At 33.0% G+C, this 22,709-nt stretch overlaps 1 protein-coding gene across 2 annotated transcripts; it reads right to left on the reverse strand.

Annotated features, from left to right (window-relative positions):
* Nucleotides 1-4: 4 nt before the first annotated feature.
* On the reverse strand, nt 5-22,079 carry LOC134712695 (cytochrome P450 4F1-like). 2 transcript variants are annotated; one of them, XM_063574485.1, is made up of 11 exons: nt 21,853-22,079; nt 14,374-14,521; nt 13,588-13,769; nt 12,162-12,286; nt 8,296-8,364; nt 7,783-7,906; nt 6,319-6,448; nt 4,817-4,940; nt 2,987-3,271; nt 2,192-2,257; nt 5-1,296 (listed from the first exon to the last, which is right to left on the reverse strand). In XM_063574485.1, the coding sequence occupies exons 2-11, from the start codon at nt 14,417-14,419 to the stop codon at nt 1,197-1,199; spliced, it is 1,251 nt and encodes a 416-aa protein (XP_063430555.1). In that variant the 5' UTR covers nt 14,420-14,521; nt 21,853-22,079; the 3' UTR covers nt 5-1,196. The 2 variants fall into 2 exon arrangements, with proteins under 2 accessions (XP_063430555.1, XP_063430554.1); XM_063574484.1 differs by having other exon boundaries at nt 21,729-22,079.
* Between the last annotated feature and the right edge of the window lie 630 nt (nt 22,080-22,709).

Genomic DNA, 22,709 nt, shown 5'->3' on the forward strand with positions numbered 1-22,709 from the left:
GCAATTATGCTATGTAATACTTTTATTTTAAATAAATGTCATGACTTCCTAGAAAAATAGAAATCTACCTATAAAATCTTAAAACGATCAAATGCCTTTTTATCATAATGTCATTTATCTTACATACTCCCTTCATTAACCTACTTACAGAACAAGTTTTCAGTATTGCATTTTCCACTCAGTATAGTATTTTGATTGTATCAAAAGCGCAAAGCATTTAGTGTAAATGTGACCACCATTTGACTAGATCAATTTGCGATGTACAATATGGTTTTCTTATTTCAGAGAAACATGCAACTCTGATAATACCAAAAACAGCACAATTTCACAACTTATACACTTGACATATCATAAGTGGTTCCCAATAAACTGACATAGAAATAAACTTTAAAATTCAAAAACTCCATAATCTATAAATCATACCTGAGGGGGCGGTACCAAACAATCTGATTTGAAATATAATATCCAAATGCATATTAATTACCATTGGCCAACAACTAGTTGTTCGTCTTGACTTAATCGTTAACTAACAAATTGCTGACGTTGCTGTCGACGTGTCTCCTCCTGAAGAGAATGGATCGGATATAACCATTTCCGTGGCAAAAAAGAGGTAGGCAGAGAGTTGCTTGGTTTCGGGCGTCACTGATGAGTCTTTTGTAGACGACACGCGCATCTGGCGTAAATATAAAATTTCAATCTATGGTATCTATGGTGACTTTATTTCCTATAACTTTTTGAAAAAAAGCAAGAATAAAAATTCTTCAAAAAAAACCATATTTTAATCAGGCAAGGAATCTTGGCACAAACGTGTTCAACAAAAGAGGTAATAATAGAACTCGAATGTTATCATAGTAAGTATAAATCAACTAGTCGAAAAAAGAACGTGTACCAAAAGTTTGCTTCCTTTTTGTACTTGTTTATAAAAAAAAATGTCAATAAAATGACATACTACAGATAAAAACAACAATGGTTAAAAATAGCGGCAGGAAAGAATCAAGCAAGCTAAAATGATTCTGTTGTTAAGACCTCATGATATATAGCTGAAATAGTTGCCCTGATATTTTTGTTATAATCATATCTTAATAGTCCTTCAATGGACTTCAGACTTTGTTCTTAATAAGTTTCCATTTCAAATGTTATAATTAACATTGGTTATACAGTATTTCTGTGTCTTTGAGTTGAATCCTTGGTTGTCATCACCGCCTTTTGGCAAACATTTTTATCCCATTTTTAGCTCTTCTAACCGCAGCACCTATTCGTTCTACTGTATGATCTGGATCAACTGTCAATTCATACCTACAATTCATTCATTATCAATAAGATATGGTTAAATGGAGTGAAACATAGATATGATAGTAGAATTTAACCAACAACAAACGAAAACAGACATCTGGATGTCACCATATGATATGGGTTCTAAAACAATTTCATGGCATCATTTAAACCTAGGCTACTAATCAGGACTACAAAACACATGTCATCATATATAATGAAATTTAGTTATGAGAAAATAATAAATAAAGGAGGGACCATGAATGTGATATATTTTTAAAATCGAAACACGTTTTTCATGACATCGTATAAACACAGACATAGGAAATGTTTAAATGCACAAATAACAACATTTAGAACTATTACAACCTTTGAATAAAAATTAGGGGTGATCTCAGGAGCTAAACTATCATTCAAATCAAAATCAGTTCAACAAATATAACCAATCATATCAAATAGAAGATCGGTGAGGTATATGAAGAACATATTTGAGTGTGACCATAGAATTCCGAAAGTTTGGATCACACAAAAAAAGTAAATTATCCGAAATGCTCGACTCTGATGCAAATTCAAAACGGAAAGTTCCGAATCAAATAACAAAATCAAAAGTTTAAACACATCAAACATATTCATGACTTGGTAGACGCATTTTCGTAAGATGGCAATGGGGGATTAAACCTGGTTTTATAGCTAGCACAACGCAGATGATCACATTTCTTCAATAGATTTTAAGCTGTTGGTACTGGGACAAACTATAAAAGACTCGCTTCGTTATGTTCTTTCCCAATGGTAAATTCTTAGCAATAACTATCTATTTTGAGTTTTACTCTTTAAAATTAATTTTTTAAAGTAATTGAATTGCGTAAATGCCATATAGTTTTCAAACCTGTTCCCTGTATTTAAAAGTAGATGGTCTTACCGCTTTAGTATTCTTGTAAGAGCTGTCTTCTCCTCATTCATAGCAAAGTTCTGTCCTATACAGTTCCTGGTAAAGAGAATCAAACGGTAAATATCAATAACAACAATCCCTTACTCTACTGAGTAGTAAATCTATACCATCAAATATTATCTGTTGTAAAAATACATTGACAATCCTTCCACATCTTCTTGATTTTAGATGTATGCTTGTTGTTTTCAATTGAACAATCGTGAAATCAGTCGATAGCAGTTTACCGATGTTCAAAAAGAAGGACGAAGAATATACCAGAGGGAAAATAAAGTGACAACGCCATGCCTAAAAGAGTAATATCATTTGAGACAAATCAAGGTCAATATTCAAAACGGGAAATCGCATGAACCCTGAGTACGTCGACTGGATTAGTGTCTTCTGTTATAACCCGCCATGTTATCTCTTCACTAAAAGGTTGTTTGTGATATACAATATGGTTGGGTTTTTATTTCTGCGGGCTAAATTATTTCCTATATTCATTCTTTGTTGATAATATTGTTTGAAAGATTTTGTTTTATTATTTATGATGATGTAGAGTTTGGTGGAATTTTGCAAAAAAATTACGAAGTATGTAGTTGTGCTGTGTTATAGATGATATTTTTGGTGAATGTTCTGTTATCATTTGATATGTGATGTCAGATGAGAAAACCTCTCTTTTATGTAATGTCTTAATCTAGAACGTTTACAGTGAAAACATAAAAAGATCAAAATTTCGATTAGATCATCGATTGGAGCTACACACTTATAAGTTTCAAGGACGCTTACCTTGGACCAGCTGAGAAAGGCACAAATGAATAAGTATATCCTTTATTGTTCATAATATTTTCCTTAGAAAATCTCTCCGGGTCATACTTGTTTGGCTCTTTCCAAACTGTTGGATTAATATGTACAGAGCTCAGACTTATTGAGAAATTTGTTCCAGGTGGAATTCGATGGCCATCGATTTCAACTTCTTTGGTGCTTCTTCTTTGTATAAACGGTACAGGACTGTGAAGTCTCATGCCTTCCTTGATACACATGGTAAGGTACTCGAATTTGGACAAATCATCCCTGTAAAACATTATCAACAAGTGAAACTGCGAGCTACTGCTCACTGATGATACCCCCGCCGCAAGTGGATAATATTAATAGTGTAAAAATATGCAAGTGTTCGGTAAACAGGAAGTTGTCGAGTGATGAATCTGAAAACGCATCACATGGTATAGCTGACTTATATAAATCCTGAAACCAAATTTCAGAATTCCTTGTATTGTAGTTCCTTAGAAAAATTTGACGAAAATTTTCAACTTGGCTATCATGTGTAAAATCATACAAGTGTTCGGTAAACAGAAAGTTTTCAAGTGATCAATCTGAAAACGCATCACACGGTATAGCTGACTTAGATAAATCCTGAAACCAAATTTCAGAAATCCTTGTATTGTAGTTCCTGAGAAAAATGCGACGAAAAGTATTCATGAGACGGACGGACTGACTGACGGACTGACGGAAGGACAGACAGAGGTAAAACAGTATACCCCCCTTTTTTAAAGCGGGGGTATAATAAAAGAAATATATTTATACTGTTCAGTTTACTGAAAATGAACAAGTGGGCCATAGTCGAGACACCGTCCATTTTTAACTTATAAAAAGGGAGACATAACCACTGGGTCCATGTCACTACTTGATTTCAGCCTTACTAACGAGTCTTACGTTGACGGCCTGGTATTATTATTGACATCACAAAAACAATGACATAAAAAATAAGTCTTGACTTATAGGACAGGCATACTAGTATTGTAAAGAATAATTTTAAAGCACCTCCATGCCAAAAAAATATATTTGTTGGCTATCTGCTCGCTAAAAGAATACTCGATGCGATGTGCTTGCTCTTTATAAATGATATTTCATAACGGTACCACTTTAACTGCACAACATCGCAATCACGACAAATGATATCTCTTCAGTGATGATTGAAGCCAAAATAAATAAAAAGAAAAACATTATACAAAAACATTTTTTATATATTTCTCTGTCTTGAGTGTCTTACATTTATTTTTACTGTATTCCTGTCACGTGATATTGTCATTTCAATGGTATTTTTAACATTGTCATGTAAGCGGGAGATTTTGCTAGTCATAAAACCAGGTTGAACGCACCATTTTTTCTCACCATTTATTTCATATAGTTCGTTTCTTTGTATGGTGCATGGGCGGTTGATTTTGTTGCACTTCAGAGTTTCTGTGTTTCCCTCGGTAACAAATCCGGATTTGTTATCGTTTAACATGTTTAATCAGTTGTGAGCTCAGGTTTATCAAGAAAATTGAGTATTGTTGTTACATTTTATGTGTATTTTGTTGATAATATAAGCCTATATAAATTCAAAAGCTTGGCTTTCAGGATTCATTTCTACATTTTGAAATACAATCATGCTGGCATATAAAAGTCAAGCATGTAAACTTATAGATCGGCACGTTCTAGTATTCAATGAAAAAATACAAAGTAACATTCAAAACAGGTAAACAAATTAGTCATATTCATGTATTTACACATCCTTGGACACATATAGTTAAATCAATTACAGTTTTCGAATTTTCGTCTGTAATATAAAACACTTACCATTCAACAAAGTTATTATTTCTGAGTACAGAATCTACTTCTTCTTGACATTTGTTTTGATACTCCTTTTCCTTGGACAATGAGTATAAAATCCAGGATATTGCACTTGCAGTTGTATCATGACCTGATTTAAAAGAAAATAACAAACAATAAGAAATAATCCCTTTTCTATAAGCAATCACATGTTGACCAGACGCGACAAAAGTTAACATGAAACAATATTTCGTTAAACTATTTCAGAATTGAATGCTTATTTTTACAACTTCATTGGAATGTTAAAGCGTTGCTCGAAGCACAAAACGGTTTTATTTGCCATTCATACTTACAATGTCAAGGCTTTAACAACCCTATAAATTCATAAAAACACGAATTTAGTTCTTATAATGACATTTTGTGGCGACATTCATGAAATTCCGAATAATTTCAAGCTGTTTGTTTTTCTATTCGCATTATTTTAGCATTGTAATGGATAGTATGTGCAGCCATAGTTGTATTTTATACGGTAATAAAATTTGTTATTGGAGTGGCTTTAAAGATTCTAATAATGTAAAATCACAAAAATACTGAACTCCGATGAAAATTCAAAACTGAAAGTTCTTAATCAAATGGCAAAATCAAAAGCTCAAACACACAAAACGAATGGATAACAACTGTCATTTTCCTGACTTGGTGTAGGCATTATCTTATGTATCAAGTGGTGGATAAACCCTGTTTTATAGCTAACTTAACCTCTCACTTGTATGACAGTCGCATAAATAAAGTCAACAGTAGTAAACCGCTGTTCGAAAGTCATACATCTATTGAGAGAAAACCAATCCAGGTAACAAACTAAAAGCGAGGGAAACGCATCAACAATATAAAGAAAAACACCAAAACAACAGAAACACTGAAGTGCAACAAAACCAAAGACAAAGTAAAACGTATTCCATTAAAGTGACAACGATGCGAGAACAAAACAAACAGACATAACTGGAAAAAAAGGTTAAAAATAGGGGTACAGAAGTCAACATTGTGCTATAATCTTAAACACTATAAAAACAAACAAATAAGTACCAAAACATACATGATATGTAATACTAATTCATGAATGGACAAATCCGTATCTTATCATACAAAATACAAAATTTATTAAGTTGGTCGTTTCAATGCATTTTGTTTTTATGCTTAATTTCCTAGGAACTCAATAAGCTAATTAAATGCAGTCAAATGTCAGTAGCATCTTTGCTCTAGATCTTTATCTGTTTCGAACCCTTTTTAACTCTTTTTATAATTGTTTAACTTCCAGGGGTTAGAGCTTGTCACTGTCTGATGATTTAGTATTATAGACGCCTATTTGTAGCTCTTTTTACATATTTCCATACTAATCCGTAGCTTTGTGTCTGTGCATTAACATACACTTCAGTTCATAAACTTTCGACAATAAGAGCAATAGACATGGAAGATTTTTTTAATATGCACTTTTAATGGATACAGTTAAATTTTTCAAACGTAAATATAAATACCTTCGAATAGAAATGTGTCGACTTCATTTCTAATTTCTTGTTCTGTTAGACCTTTGCCGTCATCGTCTTTTGCTGTCAATAAAATATCTAGGAAATCTAAACATTTCTTTTTACTAATATCCTCTGTTTCCTGGTACAAATAAAACGACAAAACTACATCACTATACATTAAATAGTATTTTAAAATAAGACGATGTGGTCTTACAACTGTCCATTCAAATTAACAATTATTGATTTAAGTACAGCCTTCATCACTGAGCATTGGCTCATATGGAACAACGAATTACATAGGGCCCTAAAATGACTAGTGTGAAAATATTCAAACAAGAAAACCAACGGTCTAATCTATTTATAACTATATTATAATAAACGAGAGATGAGAAACACTTATGAACCACACCTACACAATTGACAATCACTTAACAAAAGGCTTCAATAGTTTTAAATATGGTTGGAAATAACAATGATGATTTGGATGCGATCTACCTTAATTGATTGTCCAATAAAAATTCTAAAAACGATTTCACTCAAAAACCTTGCCTATTTAGCATCTTGAATCATCATCGTTACTTAACTACATATCGTGTATAAGAATTATTTATATTCTATCCGTTGATTTATTATAAAATTGTTCGTTTCCTGAATCTGTGTGAAGTCTTGAATGATAGTGAAACATTAGACACTTTCAAAAACAACAAGTGAATAAATGTTAATAATTTGTGATTCATTTGAATTGTTTTCTTGTTGTGACCATTTGGAATCAATACAGGTCAATATATACATATACATGACTAAAGGGCATACGATACAGTTACAGGGGAGGTAATGACGTTGCTAGCTAAAATGTTATTTTCGCGACGTCAAACTGTGACACATCGGGAAAAGATGCATTTTGCGACTGATTTTTATCATTCAAACTGATTTAATTTGAAAACGAGTTCATGGACCCCTATTTTTCAAAGCAGCAATTTGTTTCATTTTGCAGGGAGATTATGTGACCCAAATTTCATAAAACTGTAAATAGAGGATTTTTTTTAATTTTGATAAACATGAAGCAAAAAATGACGTATTTTCCTCAATTCATGAACATTTGATAAATTTGAGTTATTTCTGAATAAAAAAATGCATAATTTGCTACGATACTTATAAAATACAAAAATTACCGATTATTTAACAAAAAACAATTTGTGTTTATCTTTCATAACAAAAAAGTTATGTCTTTCTTTCGAAAAAGAAATTACGGCCACAAATCTGAATTTTGAGCAAATATACAAAATTTCTACCTCATTTTACTGAAACAGTAGCACATGAAGGTATATTTTTTATTACATATTTGATTTAATCAGGTAAAAAATAGCCTATATGCAAATTTTCACGAACTTGTAAACACAAGATCAAAACTGTATCGTATGCCCTTAAGTGTTCATTACATGCTGCAGCTTACTAAATATCATTAATACTAACCAATACTTTTCTTCTGGCTTTTATAATGTCATCAGCCACTTTATGTACATAATCACAATTCTTTGAAAATTCTCTACCAATGGAAGTCAAGTAAAATATTGTATCTGGAAACAACCATGGTGATCTGTGTAACAAAGAGTTCTCAAAACATTAACAAGCTTAGAAAAAAATAACACCGCAGTTAAACAAATAATTAAATATTAATACTAAATAAAGTACAAAAATACATATGAAGTATTTGTAAAATCTGCTTTGTTATTTTTACACAGTTGATTTAAATTATCTTACCAATTTATGACAATAACGACTGCGACTGCTGGATAGCGGCATTTAAATTATATCTCGATGCAAATTACTTCCACTACAAAAGTGCTGATTCCTCGCATACCTCAGTTCTACTTAAATCAAACACAATTTAGTTCTAATATACATCTTTTTTTTTATGTTCATAGAGCTTTCGTTTTAATCAAACCGAAAACATTTGTCCATATATGGGACATACATTTATCATACCTGCTTCTTGCTGCCCAGCACTTTGAAATAATACCAACAGCATTACAGTATGGATGAGATTCGCCACTTCTACAATTTGAAAAGATAAATAACATTATTTATCATATGCATATACCAGGCATCGGTAATATACAGTAACTTCATATTTAATTTTCATACGTACATGTAGTGCATAATACTTAATGCACTGAATTTTGATTTTTTTGAAATACTATTAAGGCTTTTATATCTCAGGCATAGATTACCTTAGCTGTATTTGGCAACACTTTTAGGAATTTTGGATATCAATGCTCTTCAACTCCGTAATTTATTTTGTTTTGTTTTTCTTTTTTTTTTCTTTTAACTTTTTTTATTTACTTTTTTGGGTTCGAGCGTCACTGATGAGTCTTTTGTAGACGAAACGAGCGTCTGGCGTATATATAAAATTTAGTCCTGGAATCTATGATGACTAAATACCTAACGTAGCAATTGACAAAAAAATGCAAACCATGATATTGCATTCATTACGGATAGGAAACATCCATTTCGATCTAATCTTATATCAGCCAATTGCAAGCTATGCAGGTTAAGCCATTTCCTACATTCAGCACCTAAATCTAGAATTCCGCTACAACTGTGTAACAAACTGACAGAATGTAGGATGGCATTGATGATAACATCAAATTGTGTACATGAGTTTGACTTTTTTTTACGGATTATCTTTCAATATTGTATAATATAACCATGTTGAACGTCACTTTTCCATCCAACTTGAGATAAAGGATAAAACAGATACAGTACATTCTGTCTCATTTTAACAATGTCATAAAAGTGAGAGGTTTGGCTAGCCATAAAACCAAGTTCAACCCATCATTTTTTGTACCAAGTCAGGAATATGACAGTTGGTGTCAAATACTAATAGCTTGTTTCTATGTATGTTGGCATTATTTTTTGTTGCACTTTAGTCTTTCTGTTGTAACTTTAAGTTTACTCTAAAAATTTATGTGTTTCCCTATGTTTTAGTTTGTCGCCCGAATTTGTTTTCTCTCAATCGATTTATGACTTTTGAACATTGGAATACTTCTGTTGCCTTTATTATTCATATATTGACTTTCGGTTGGAAACTAACGATGGAAGTCGGTTAAAACAAAAACTAAACAATAAGAGAGATGATTTCAGTTTTCCAATTGCGAACATCTCCTAATTGATACGATATTCTCGTTTTATTTCCGATCATGATTTCCTCCATAGTTTTGCTGCTTACAAGGATACAATTAAAGTCATTCTTTCGCAAATATTACTTTATGGAATATCCGTTTTAGTTGATAGCGAATATGTTTCTAATGTCGTTACTACAATCCCGTCCCTTTCCACGAATGTGCCCTATTGTACAAGACTTGTTACGCAGTTTACTATCATGAGCAACACGATTGGTGCCACATGTGAAGCAAGATCTGTTACCCTTCCAGGGCTCGCCCCTAAGTTTTTGGTGAGGCTCTTTAGTAGTATGTTTGTTTGTCTGTTTGTCTCTCCTTTTTTTTGGCATGGCGTTATCAGCTTGTTTTTGATTTTGAGTTTGGTTGTCCTTCTTGTATCTTTCGCCCAATTTTCAAAGACTTAACAATAAACATGGGTCGGGATAATTGAAATCAGTTAAGTAATTTTGTTATACAAGTTGACTGTAATGTTTCTAAAAACCGATTGTAGCCATTGAAAGGGACATGAAACCAGTTCAATGTCAGAATTAAAGAAAGTGTAAACCATGAACTTTCATTCATAAAGAGTATGGTATATCCAATTGTTTTTAATCTTACATCAGCAGGGTTATGTAACCTACAAGGTTAAGCCATTTCCTACATTCTGTCACTTTATCTATTATACCGCTAAAACAGAGTGACAAACTGTCAGAATGTAGGACGACAGGCTGATGACATCAAATCATGCACAGGAGTTTGGAATACCGCTAAATCACAGGGACAATTGTCAGAATGTAGGATGACATTGATGATAACATCAGTTTGTGACTTTGGTTACTAATTGTCTTACAAACATATTGCACATATTTAAGGACTAAATCAGAAACATGTGTCGGGAAATTGGAATCAGTAAAGATATTTTATATACCAGTAAACTGTAATATTTTTAAAAATTTAACGTAGCGATTGAAAGGAACATGAAACAATGTCAATGTCAGAACTGAAGAAAATGAAAAACCATTATATGTCATTCATAACGGATAGGGAATATTCAATTCCATCTCATATGATATCTGCCAAGATATGTAAATTAAGCTATTTCCTTCATTCTGCACCTTAATCTATAATACCGCTAAATCAGAGTGGCAAACGGTCAATACGTAGGACCATATGAGTAAAAACATCATATTGTGTTCATGAACGTGGAATACCGCTAAATCAGAGCGACAAACTGTCAGAATGTAGGACTATATGAGTAATAACATCATATAGTTCACATGAATGTGGAATACCGCTAAATCAGAGTAACAAACTGTCAGAATGTAGGACTATATGAATAATAACATCATATTGCGTACATGAATGTGGAATACCGCTAAATCAGAGCGACAAACGGTCAGAATGTAGGTCCATATGAATAATAACATCATATTGTGTACATTAATGTGGAATATCGCTAAATCAGAGCGACAAACGGTCAGAATATAGGACCATATGCATAACAACATCATATTGTGTACATGAATGTGGAATACTGCTAAATCAGAGCGACAAACGGTCAGAATATAGGACCATATGCATAATAACATCATATTGTGTACATGAATGTAGAATACCGCTAAATCAGAGCGACAAACGATTAGAATATAGGACCATATGCATAATAACATCATATTGTGTACATGAATGTGGAATACCGCTAAATCAGAGCGACAAACGTTCAGAATATAGGACCATATGCATAATAACATCATATTGTGTACATGAATGTGGAATACCGCTAAATCAGAGCGACAAACGGTCAGAATGTAGGAACATATGCATAATAACATCATATTGTGTACATGAATGTAGAATACCGCTAAATCAGAGCGACAAACGATCAGAATATAGGACCATATGCATAATAACATCATATTGTGTACATGAATGTGGAATACCGCTAAATCAGAGCGACAAACGGTCAGAATATAGGACCATATGCATAATAACATCATATTGTGTACATGAATGTGGAATACCGCTAAATCAGAGCGACACACGATCAGAATATAGGACCATATGCATAATAACATCATATTGTGTACATGAATGTGGAATACCGCTAAATCAGAGCGACAAACGGTCAGAATATAGGACCATATGCATAATAACATCATATTGTGTACATGAATGTGGAATACCGCTAAATCAGAGCGACAAACGGTCAGAATGTAGGTCCATATGAATAATAACATCATATTGTGTACATTTATGTGGAATATCGCTAAATCAGAGCGACAAACGGTCAGAATATAGGACCATATGCATAATAACATCATATTGTGTACATGAAAGTAGAATACCGCTAAATCAGAGCGACAAACGGTCAGAATGTAGGACTATATGAATAAAAACATCATCTTGTGTTCATGAATGTGTAATACTTCTAAATCAGTGACAAACTGTCAGAATGTAGGACCATATGAATAACAACATCATATTGTGTACATGAGTTCGACTTGAGTAACTCTTAATAGTACATGAATATTACAGTCACTGAAAGTAACTTCATGATCTCCGACTGAATATTGCCTTTAACTTAAACACTGAAGCCGAAACCAATGTTAAGTGTGAAGTATGGTTGGTATACCATTTAATCAGTGTCTGCAAGACGTACAATAACAACATGATAAAAATTTATATACATACATATTTTTCTGACAGTCCGTCTCATATGAGAATGCGCATCTAAGCATCACATCTAAGGTGTAAGCACTTATCAACTGGAATACTTCAAAACTTTCGCCCGTCTCAGCATATTTATCAATATTTTCCTAAAAATTAAAGTACAATTATATTCAAAGCTTCAACTCTCTGAGCAAAAAGTAAAATAACAAAAAACTCCAAAGAAAATTTAAAACGACAAGTCCCTAATTAAATGGCAAGATCAAAAGCTCAAACACATTAAACGAACTGTCATATTCCTGCCATGTTGCAGCAGATTTAGTCTTCTTCTTTACTTTTACATCGATTGAGTGAGTTCATATTTTTTCATATTGGGCCCATTTATAGCTAAAAATTCAGGTAATAATTCAATGTCATGTTGTTTTTCTTGTAAAATTCTTATTTACTACTATTACCAGTTTTACCACTTCTATTATTTTGTTAAATGCAATTTTAAAATATTGTATGATTTTTAACAGCCCATGTAGGAATACTGACACAAAAAGGTAAGAACGAAATATTAACGTTTGTGGTTATATTTTTATAGTATGAATTTTTAGCTAATGAACCCTAGCGTAATATAAATTTTAATAATATATGTACAATAATTTCACTTTTACAAGTATCAAGAAAATAAAAAAATAATGTTTATCAAGGACTCAGGAGCCTGTAAATTCAGTGGTTGTCGTTTGTTTATGTGTTACTTATTTGTTTTTCGTTTATTTTTTTACATACATTAGGCCGTTAGTTTTATCGTTTGAATTTTTTTTACGTTGTCTTATCGGAGCCTTTTATAGCTGACTATGCGGTATGGGCTTTGCTCATTATTGAAGGCCGTACGGTGACCTACAGTTGTTAATGTCTGTGTCATTTAGGTCTTCTGTGGATAGTTGTCTCATTGGCAATCATACCACATCTTATTTTTTATATTGACATATATGCTAAAATAAGTAATTATTTAGTATACAATCTTTAAGGGTTTTTTTCCTCAGATGTGACATACCGAATTATCATCGGATAGGAACTGAAACCAGCAACACCATGGGTGTCATTTGGGGGAGCAGAATATGTTGGTTTCGTGTTACTCAGTATTTAGTTTTCTTTGTTGTGTTTTATATACTGGTGTTTGTCTTGTGGTAGTTTTTCGTTTTTCGCCATTGGCATTGACAGTTCGTTTCCGACTAATCAATTTGGATATCCCTTCGGTATATATTTTGCATACCTTTTACACCGAAGAAAATTCAAAGAACATGTTATTTGCTGAGAATCAATTTCGGTTTTCAAATTCGATATTCCATTTAAGCATTGGTCAGGTAACAGTTCAAAATATGCAAAATATTCTTCAAAATTTCACTTTAAAGACATTGTAGTTTCTTTCCTTATTCTTCTATTAACAATACTATTAACATACCAATAACAAGTCAGCTGCCTCGTTATAAATATTTTGATATGGACGGAGAATATCGAAATGGAAGGCTGGTGTTAGTAATCGTCTGGATCTAGCCCATTTGGCACCTCCAGCTAATAACAATCCTTCTCCAAGCCAAGGTAAGGCATGTCTGTAAGCTCCTCCCCACTGAACTGGTTTAGGTTCTAAAACAGCAATGAAAGTTACACATATTTTAGAGGTCTCATTGGTTTACAATCAGAAACAATCGACTAAAAAGGAAATTCCACGGGAGAAGAATCATGATTAAACGTTACCGCGCGTTTCGTCTTCATACGACTCATAAGAGACGCTCAGATTAAAATAGATTTAATGCCAAAACAAGTACAAAGTTGAAGAGCATTGAGGACCCAAAATAAATAATATCCATAAAACGAACGACAGGTGATGAATGTTATGATTATCGACTGGGTAAAATATCAGACTAATATTCAGGTATAATATGAGTATCATTCTTTTTTCTTTATTGCCTTTTTTTATTTCATTCTGTTTAGCTCTGTAAATGTGAATAGATGTATCGAATGGACATTTAGGAATAAACGCGACATTAACATTGCCATTTGGATGTCTTTCTAAAATTATTACCAGTGGTGTCTCATTTTAGTCATAAAAAAATCCCTTGTCATAATACCTTATCTGAAATTTCAATAGTAAAAACTCTTGACACGCTTCGGAAAATCTTTGAATACTTCTAAAAGTGGTCGATATCACTTTAAGATATTTCCTGGCCTACTAGGTTGTAACTTTTACCTGCAGTTTTTAAAAGAACACTAGCAGTTTCTGGATGGTTCAACATTACACTCGGCCTGAATGGCCCTGTCCAAAAACAGTATATACGTGGTAATCGCCCAGTTGTTTCTTGTGCCCATGTTATCAATTTCTCTCCAGGTTCTGGAAGCTAAAACATCACCAAACATGCAATTCTACATTAGGTATAGTATATATTATTTGGCCAGTATCAACTACAGATAAAGTAAATAAAGACAACAGCAGTATACCGCTGGCCGAAAGTCATAAATTTAAAAATTTAAAGTAAACGTTTTTACTAGTATTAACGTCAGACAAAGTATAAATATACTTCATTTTTGCTTTCTGTTAAATGAAAATTGATGTGATGTATGAAAAAAACATATTCATAATTTTCAAATTAATAAAAAAGTTTTGGAATGTTTGGCAGTATCATTAATTCAAGTTATGTCGGTTTTGTTCTTTGTGATTAGCGGTTTTATTTTGTTATTAAGACAGATATAAACACCATTTTTATATATTTTGCAGAAGCATTTATTAGTGTTGTTTTTTTTTGTTATTGTTGTTTTGGTTTTGTTGTTTTTTGGGGTTTTTTTTGACAATCTAGAATTGATTTCAATTAAGTTATAATATGTATGTTGTACAGAATACCATCCAATAGAGTATATGTTTAAGACTACGTGTCGCAAATATGTGAAAATAATTACATTAGATGTATGTTTCATTATAATACGTTATTCTGATTGGCTAATTGCACATCAAATGTTATTCCGTAAGCAGTTGCATGAGACAATAATATTTCATTCATGATGACACGAGGTCCCACAATAAAGTGCACAGGTGAATTTAAAAATTTAACTTCATGAAAATCGTGTTTTTCTAATCCTAGCTAAAAAATGTAATTATAAGTATTGAATGCTTCTTTTTGTAACTTTATAGGGTTGTAAAAGCGTTGACCGTGCGTACATTTTTAGAATGAAGCGCTTCCGCGCTTCATACAAAATGTACTTCGGTCAACGCTTTTACACCCCAATAAATTTACAAAAAGAAGCATTCAATTCTTAATTGAAAAAAAAGTATTTCAGAAATATACAGGTAGTATACCGCTATACAAAAGTCATAAATCGATAAATCGAGAAAAAAAATCCTGGTCCAAAACTAAAACCGAGAAATAAACATCAACTATAAGAGGAAGACAACAGAACAAAAGAAACACTGAACTGTTAAAAAAACAAACGCCAACAAACATAGTCACGGACTATTTAATAACACCTGCCCTATACCTGGTTTGGTATAAAACATTTAAAAAAAAAATGAATTGAACCTGGTTTTATGACTAGCCAAACGGGGGGTTTACATATCAATGTTAAAAATACCTTTAAAATGACAATATTACGTAACAGGAACACAGAACAAATAAATGCAACAACACTAGTACAAAGGAATAAACCAATAAAAAATATAATAGTACATTACAACATGTTAATCGCAGAATAACAATGGATACCTTCCTTGCATTTACGACAGTACACCTGTACTCCATAATATAATAAGGAACTATGTGTCACACGAATGTACCAACGCCACAAAAAGTGACGCATGTTGTTACGTTTATTTTATCACAGGTAAATTTCTAAAAATAGACTATAAAAGTGGGATTCGATATGGTGAGGTGTTATTTGTTTGCATTTTCTAACTATTACAAGAATATTGATATATACTTGTGTTTGTAATTGTGTAATTATTTTTATTTTCTAACCATGTCGGGTTTTCTTCAAAATCGAAACTGTGTAAACCAAACAGGACCTGTGCATACCGATGCATTAAACTAAAAATCATATAAAGACATAGCTGATTAATTAGCTTCATTTTACATACATGTAGGAAATAAACAAAAAAAAGGAATTGAACCCACAAACGATAAGACATAAAACAATATCGAACCGGACTTATAAAACATCATTAATAAATACAAATGTACATGAATTTTGGGTGTATTAATACCGAGACATGTCTAATTGTAATACGAATTAACACTCGGCAAAACAGCAAAATCGGAACTTAACACACCATACGAGGTAGATGGTACACGTGGTAAAAATGTCGTTAGTTAGTTTAGACACAGACACATCGTATAGATCAACCAATTCGTGAAGGCGTCCACAAAATTTACGTTTTTTTTTCATTCCTCCTCATATTTCTGTTGGAGCAGTTTCTGAATAAGGAGCACAATCCTGTATATGAGTGAAGTTCGTATAGTGTGAACACGTACGAGCATAACGGATCATAACGTATCAACCTAGGTACGCAAACACCATACAATGATAGTTATCAAAGGTACCAGGATTATAATTTAATACGCTAGACGCGCGTTTCGTTTACATAAGACTAACCAGTGACGCTCAGATTAAAATAGTTATAAAGCCAAACAAGTACAAAGTCGAAGAGCATTGAGGACCAAAAGTCCTTAGTTTTTCGAAAAATTCAAAGCAGAGGGTATGTTACTGCTGAGAAAATGGATATTGAAAATAACGATGAAATAGTTAAAAAAAACAAAAAAAAAAACCACATCCATGCATAAGACTTCGAATGTTATTTTCGAACCTTCTTGATTGGATCGAAACTACTTTTTTGTCATAGTTTTGAAACAGAAATATATGCAGAAAAAAGTAAATGCACATTTATTTATAGTTTGTCTTGCAAATGAAATTTAATTATTGTGTCAGTGGGGAAACTGTGATACTTATTGCATATGATCTTACACAATAAATGACTTTTTATGGTTTTGAGACGTGTAGTTATTTAACGTTCAATTTGGTAACATTGTGTTGTTTGGCTGACTGTCATCTACCTTTTTTTGTTTCCATGATCAAGAAGGTAGGCATCTTCACAGTTTATATCGAACAGTCGAATTTGAAGATAATTGCAGTCTTTTGTATTTTCGACTCGCAACATTTATAAAAAGCATTCCTTTTTTTCAATTTTTTCTCTTTTTCTTTTTTCTTTTTTTTTTATATAAGGATATATAGAACAAATGAAAATTGACTAACGCATTTAAAAATTGAGGAATAGAACAAAAAAAAACTTAATCCCCATTATATCCACCAGACCCTCATACAAGAAGTATGTGTAATTTCTTATTTATATGTACAGTTTATAAACTTTAAACAATGAAATTTTATTGGTCCTATTTAAGCACATGTTTTAAGCAGACTGCCAAGAACTAAAATAAAAATAGCAATGAGATTTATGATAAGAAAAATAATGGGCTCTTGAAAGACTAGACTCATAAACTTCATAATACAAAGAGACAAATAATATTTTGAAACATGTGTAAACAATAATTTTCAATTAAGGTGGTATGGGAGTCTAAAATAAAAATGATAGAATTTGTTTATACTTTGCCAAAACTTAGTATCTATTGATATATGTTAAAAAATATAATAAAAATGATAGGTCACCGTGCATTTTTTCAAGCTACAGGACGTGACAAAATGACAAATTTTGTATGGATTATACAGGGGAAAACACCATTTTGTGATTAGAAACTAAACAAAATGATAGAATTGTTAAATACTTAAGGAAAAGATAGCTTTCAGACAATGCTTTGAGAATATCAAAAGAAAAGATAGGGTTACTGTATGTTTTTTCCGGCTAAAATACAAAATAGGAAAATTTCATGTATAATCCTTCAGAAAATGCACTGTTTTAGGGTAACCTCCCCTTGAAATGCCAATTTAATATTTTTTTTAAAACAACCAAAACTAATCAACATTTGCAAAAATATTAATATTTGTAAGTTATATTCTTATCAATTGGTTCTTTTAAATGAAAATCACATTGAATATCTGCATTCCTGCATCACATTTTGCTAACTTGATAGAAAATATGGACCTTTGGTTCTCTGTTTTTTACAATCCAAGATGGAGGAAGACACTCATACCACATTAAGACATATTTAAAATATGCGCAATATAGAACATCATATAATTCAAATTAGCGGTGTCATGAGGTCGAATCAGAATATATATATATGAGGAATTTAGACTTGATTTGTGCCAAGGTGGCTAAAATTAATCATTGGATAGTTTCAAACTACAGACATCTTCATGGTCAAAACAGTTTAACATTCTGATTAAGTTGGCGGAGTGCATGGTCCATCACAAAAATATTCTACAATGTGGACTACAGTCCATTATCATCAATGGTACAGAAGAATCGTCGCTACATCCAAACAATGCAGAGTTTTTCATTTTAATCAGCTCAGAATCGGCAAATAAACAGCAACGATTTCACCCCACTAATGCAATGCAGCAAGAATATAAGTCATTGCCTCTCGGCTATATTTATCCATGGACAATGCTTTAGAACCTATTAGATTTTAAAATGGTTTAACTTCTACTTCTGTCACAGTGATTGAACCACCATCACCAGGTTAACTATTATGTCACGAACTTCTACTTCTGCCACAGTGATTGAACCCCATCATCAGGTTAACTATTCTGTCACGAACTTCTACTTCTGTCACAGTGATTGAACCCCCATCATCAGGTTAACTATTATGTCACGAACTTCTTCATCTGCCACAGTGATTAAACCACCACCATCACCAGGTTAACTATTATGTCACGAACTTCTACTTCTGCCACAGTGATTGAACCCCATCATCAGGTTAACTATTCTGTCACGAACTTCTACTTCTGTCACAGTGATTTAACCCCCGTCATCATGTTAACTATTCTGTCACGAACTTCTACTTCTGTCACAGTGATTGAACCACCATCATCAGGTTAACTATTCTGTCACGAACTTCTACTTCTGTCACAGTGATTGAACCCCCATCATCAGGTTAACTATTCTGTCTCGAACTTCTACTTCTGTCACAGTGATTGAACCCCCATCATCAGGTTAACCATTATGTCACGAACTTCTACTTCTGCCACAGTGATTGAACCCCCATCATCAGGTTAACTATTCTGTCACGAACTTCTACTTCTGTCACAGTGATTGAACCTCCATCATCAGGTTAACTATTCTGTCTCGAACTTCTACTTCTGTCACAGTGATTGAACCCCCATCATCAGGTTAACTATTCTGTCACGAACTTCTACTTCTGTCACAGTGATTGAACCACCATCATCAGGTTAACTATTCTGTCACGAACTTCTTCTTCTGTCACAGTGATTGAACCCCCATCATCAGGTTAACTATTCTGTCACGAACTTCTACTTCTGTCACAGTGATTGAACCCCCATCATCAGGTTAACCATTATGTCACGAACTTCTTCATCTGCCACAGTGATTGAACCACCATCATCAGGTTAACTATTCTGTCACGAACTTCTACTTCTGTCACAGTGATTGAACCCCCATCATCAGGTTAACTATTCTGTCACGAACTTCTACTTCTGTCACAGTGATTTAACCCCCATCATCAGGTTAACTATTCTGTCACGAACTTCTACTTCTGCCACAGTGATTGAACCCCCATCATCAGGTCAACTATTCTGTCACGAACTTCTACTTCTGCCACAGTGATTGAACCCCCATCATCAGGTTAACTATTCTGTCACGAACTTCTACTTCTGTCACAGTGATTGAACCCCCATCATCAGGTTAACTATTCAGTCACAAACTTCTACTTCTGTCACAGTGATTGAACCCCCATCATCAGGTTAACTATTATGTCACGAACTTCTTCATCTGCCACAGTGATTAAACCACCACCATCACCAGGTTAACTATTCTGTCACGAACTTCTACTTCTGCCACAGTGATTGAACCCCCATCATCAGGTTAACTATTCTGTCACGAACTTCTACTTCTGCCACAGTGATTGAACCCCCATCATCAGGTTAACTATTCTGTCACGAACTTCTACTTCTGTCACAGTGATTGAACCCCCATCATCAGGTTAACTATTCTGTCACGAACTTCTACTTCTGTCACAGTGATTGAACCCCCATCATCAGGTTAACTATTATGTCACGAACTTCTTCATCTGCCACAGTGATTAAACCGCCATCACCAGATTAACTATTCTGTGACGAACTTCTACTTCTGCCACAGTGATTGAACCATCATCACCAGGTTAACTATTATGTCACAAACTTCTACTTCTGTCACAGTGATTGAACCCCCATCATCAGGTTAACTATTATGTCACGAACTTCTTCATCTGCCACAGTGATTGAACCATCATCACCAGGTTAACTATTATGTCACAAACTTAGGGTGTGCGAATGAACAAGTCAAACAATACAAAATTTTTAAAAAAATGATATACATAAATCTATCAGTAAAGGTTAAAAACCTGCTGACTAAAAATTTATTTTTTAATCAGTCTGGAGTCTCTGACTTAAGTACTGATTGATACGTCACTGAGTAGAGTAAGGTGTTCCAATCCCAAATGTTTCTTGTTGTGCTGTTACACGCTATAATTTTGATAAAGATGGTATGCCAAACGTATGCCCCATTTAGGAGCAATATGTTTTTCGCTCGGTGCGTCTGTTCGTTCATTCGTCGTCAGTCCGTCCGTCTGATCCCGATTCATGTTAATTTTTTTTGGTTTTGGTAAATTTGGAAGCTCAATCAAGATGAAACTTTATACACACTAGAACACACCCGTGATATCCCGTGTCCGTGACTGAATTAAAGTATATAACTATGCGTATGCCTTATTTTAGTATTGGTATTGTCATCTGATAAAGTCATGCCGATTATAAGATGCACAGTTTTCTCTGCTTTCAAAATCTTTCTGTTTGAACCCGTCGACCTGGAACCTATCAATTATTGGTAATATTAATAATTTGGAAAAGAAAAGGGCCTGGAATGGAGTATTATTTACTCAACAGTATACAGCAAAATTCTAAATACACTGTTTGGTATCATTTATCATTTTTACGTGATGACGGCTGACAAATTGGACCTCGTAATTTTAGTATTATAGATATTCCCTATGGTATCGATCTTGTATTCAAAATTAGAGGTTTGATCCCAATTTTACGGTCCAATGAACAAAGAAAATGAAAGCGCGGGGCAGGGCATCCGTTTATCTTGTTGACTATATTTTTGTGAGGTTCTGTGTGATGGTTTATTAACTTAACAACTTGCTGCAATTATACTTCCTGGTTCAGTGCTGATCTTATAAAACATGAGACATGGTTTTCCTTTTTTCTGTAACGATGTCCAATTAAAATGAAAAATAGCGCTTAAAGATGATCTGCTTCAGTATTGGTATGTAACACATCTGGATGATATTCGTTGTATCATATCCCTAATGTTACAACATTAGCAAAAAAATGATTAGTAACATGCAACAAGTGTCGATGTGAAAAGGGGGTAAATTACAGACTTACCAAGTGAAGATGACCATACAACCAGTGCCTTTTTCCTGGTTCTGGTAAACCACTAAATGTTTTCCGTAAATTGATAAATCCAATGATTTCTCGCAGTACAACAGTTAAAATGTAAACAACTAACCCAACTAGTAAAGTCGCAGTAACAGATCCAGGACTAACAGTCATTCGCTCAAAATATTCGAATGAAAACATTCCTTTTTTGTTTGTTAACTGAGCAGATCTATTATTATTTAGTCATTTATGATCATGTTTTTGTTATATAGTGGTCAAATGTAATCAGCTTGAATAGATAAACTAAACACAAGTATAATGTCAACAATGTCAAAATGTAGAACAACGGGCTGGAATTAATCATTTTGTAGTTGTCTCCCTTTGAATAAACTATTGTAAAATTTTGTATTCTCGACTTTCATTTTTGCTAAATATATTTAATGTGCATTGTCTGTATACCTTTTTTGCTTCTTTGTTACATATTTTTGTGAAGATTAAATCAATGTTGACTGCTGTACCCTTATTTGTGTTTGATTTGTTCAGTCACACATCGTTGTCAATATAATGGAATGTGTTGCGACTGTCATACAAGTCAGAGGTTTAGCCAGCTTTATAACCAGTTTCTACATAAGAAAATGCCTGTACCTAGTCAGAAATATGACAGATTTTATCCATTTGTTTGAGGTGTTTTTGCTTTAATTTGCTTTTGCCATTTGATTAGGGATTTTCTGTTTAGAATTTCCTCGGAGTTCAATATTTTTGTGATTTTACTTTTTTTCTTAATATTCTATAACAAAAAATGGACTTTCAAATATAATAAAAATCAATGGCCGCGTGACTATTGGAGTTTCAGGGAAAAGAAGTTCCTTCATAATATAAATTCCAAGTAGAAGAAATATTCAGTAAAAAATATTTCTATTGGAACAATTATAACATAAACATTATGTGTACCTTAGGGAATAAAGGGTATATATATGACATTGTTTA

This window comes from Mytilus trossulus, chromosome 3, assembly GCF_036588685.1.
Source record: "Mytilus trossulus isolate FHL-02 chromosome 3, PNRI_Mtr1.1.1.hap1, whole genome shotgun sequence".
NCBI lineage: Eukaryota > Metazoa > Mollusca > Bivalvia > Mytilida > Mytilidae > Mytilus > Mytilus trossulus.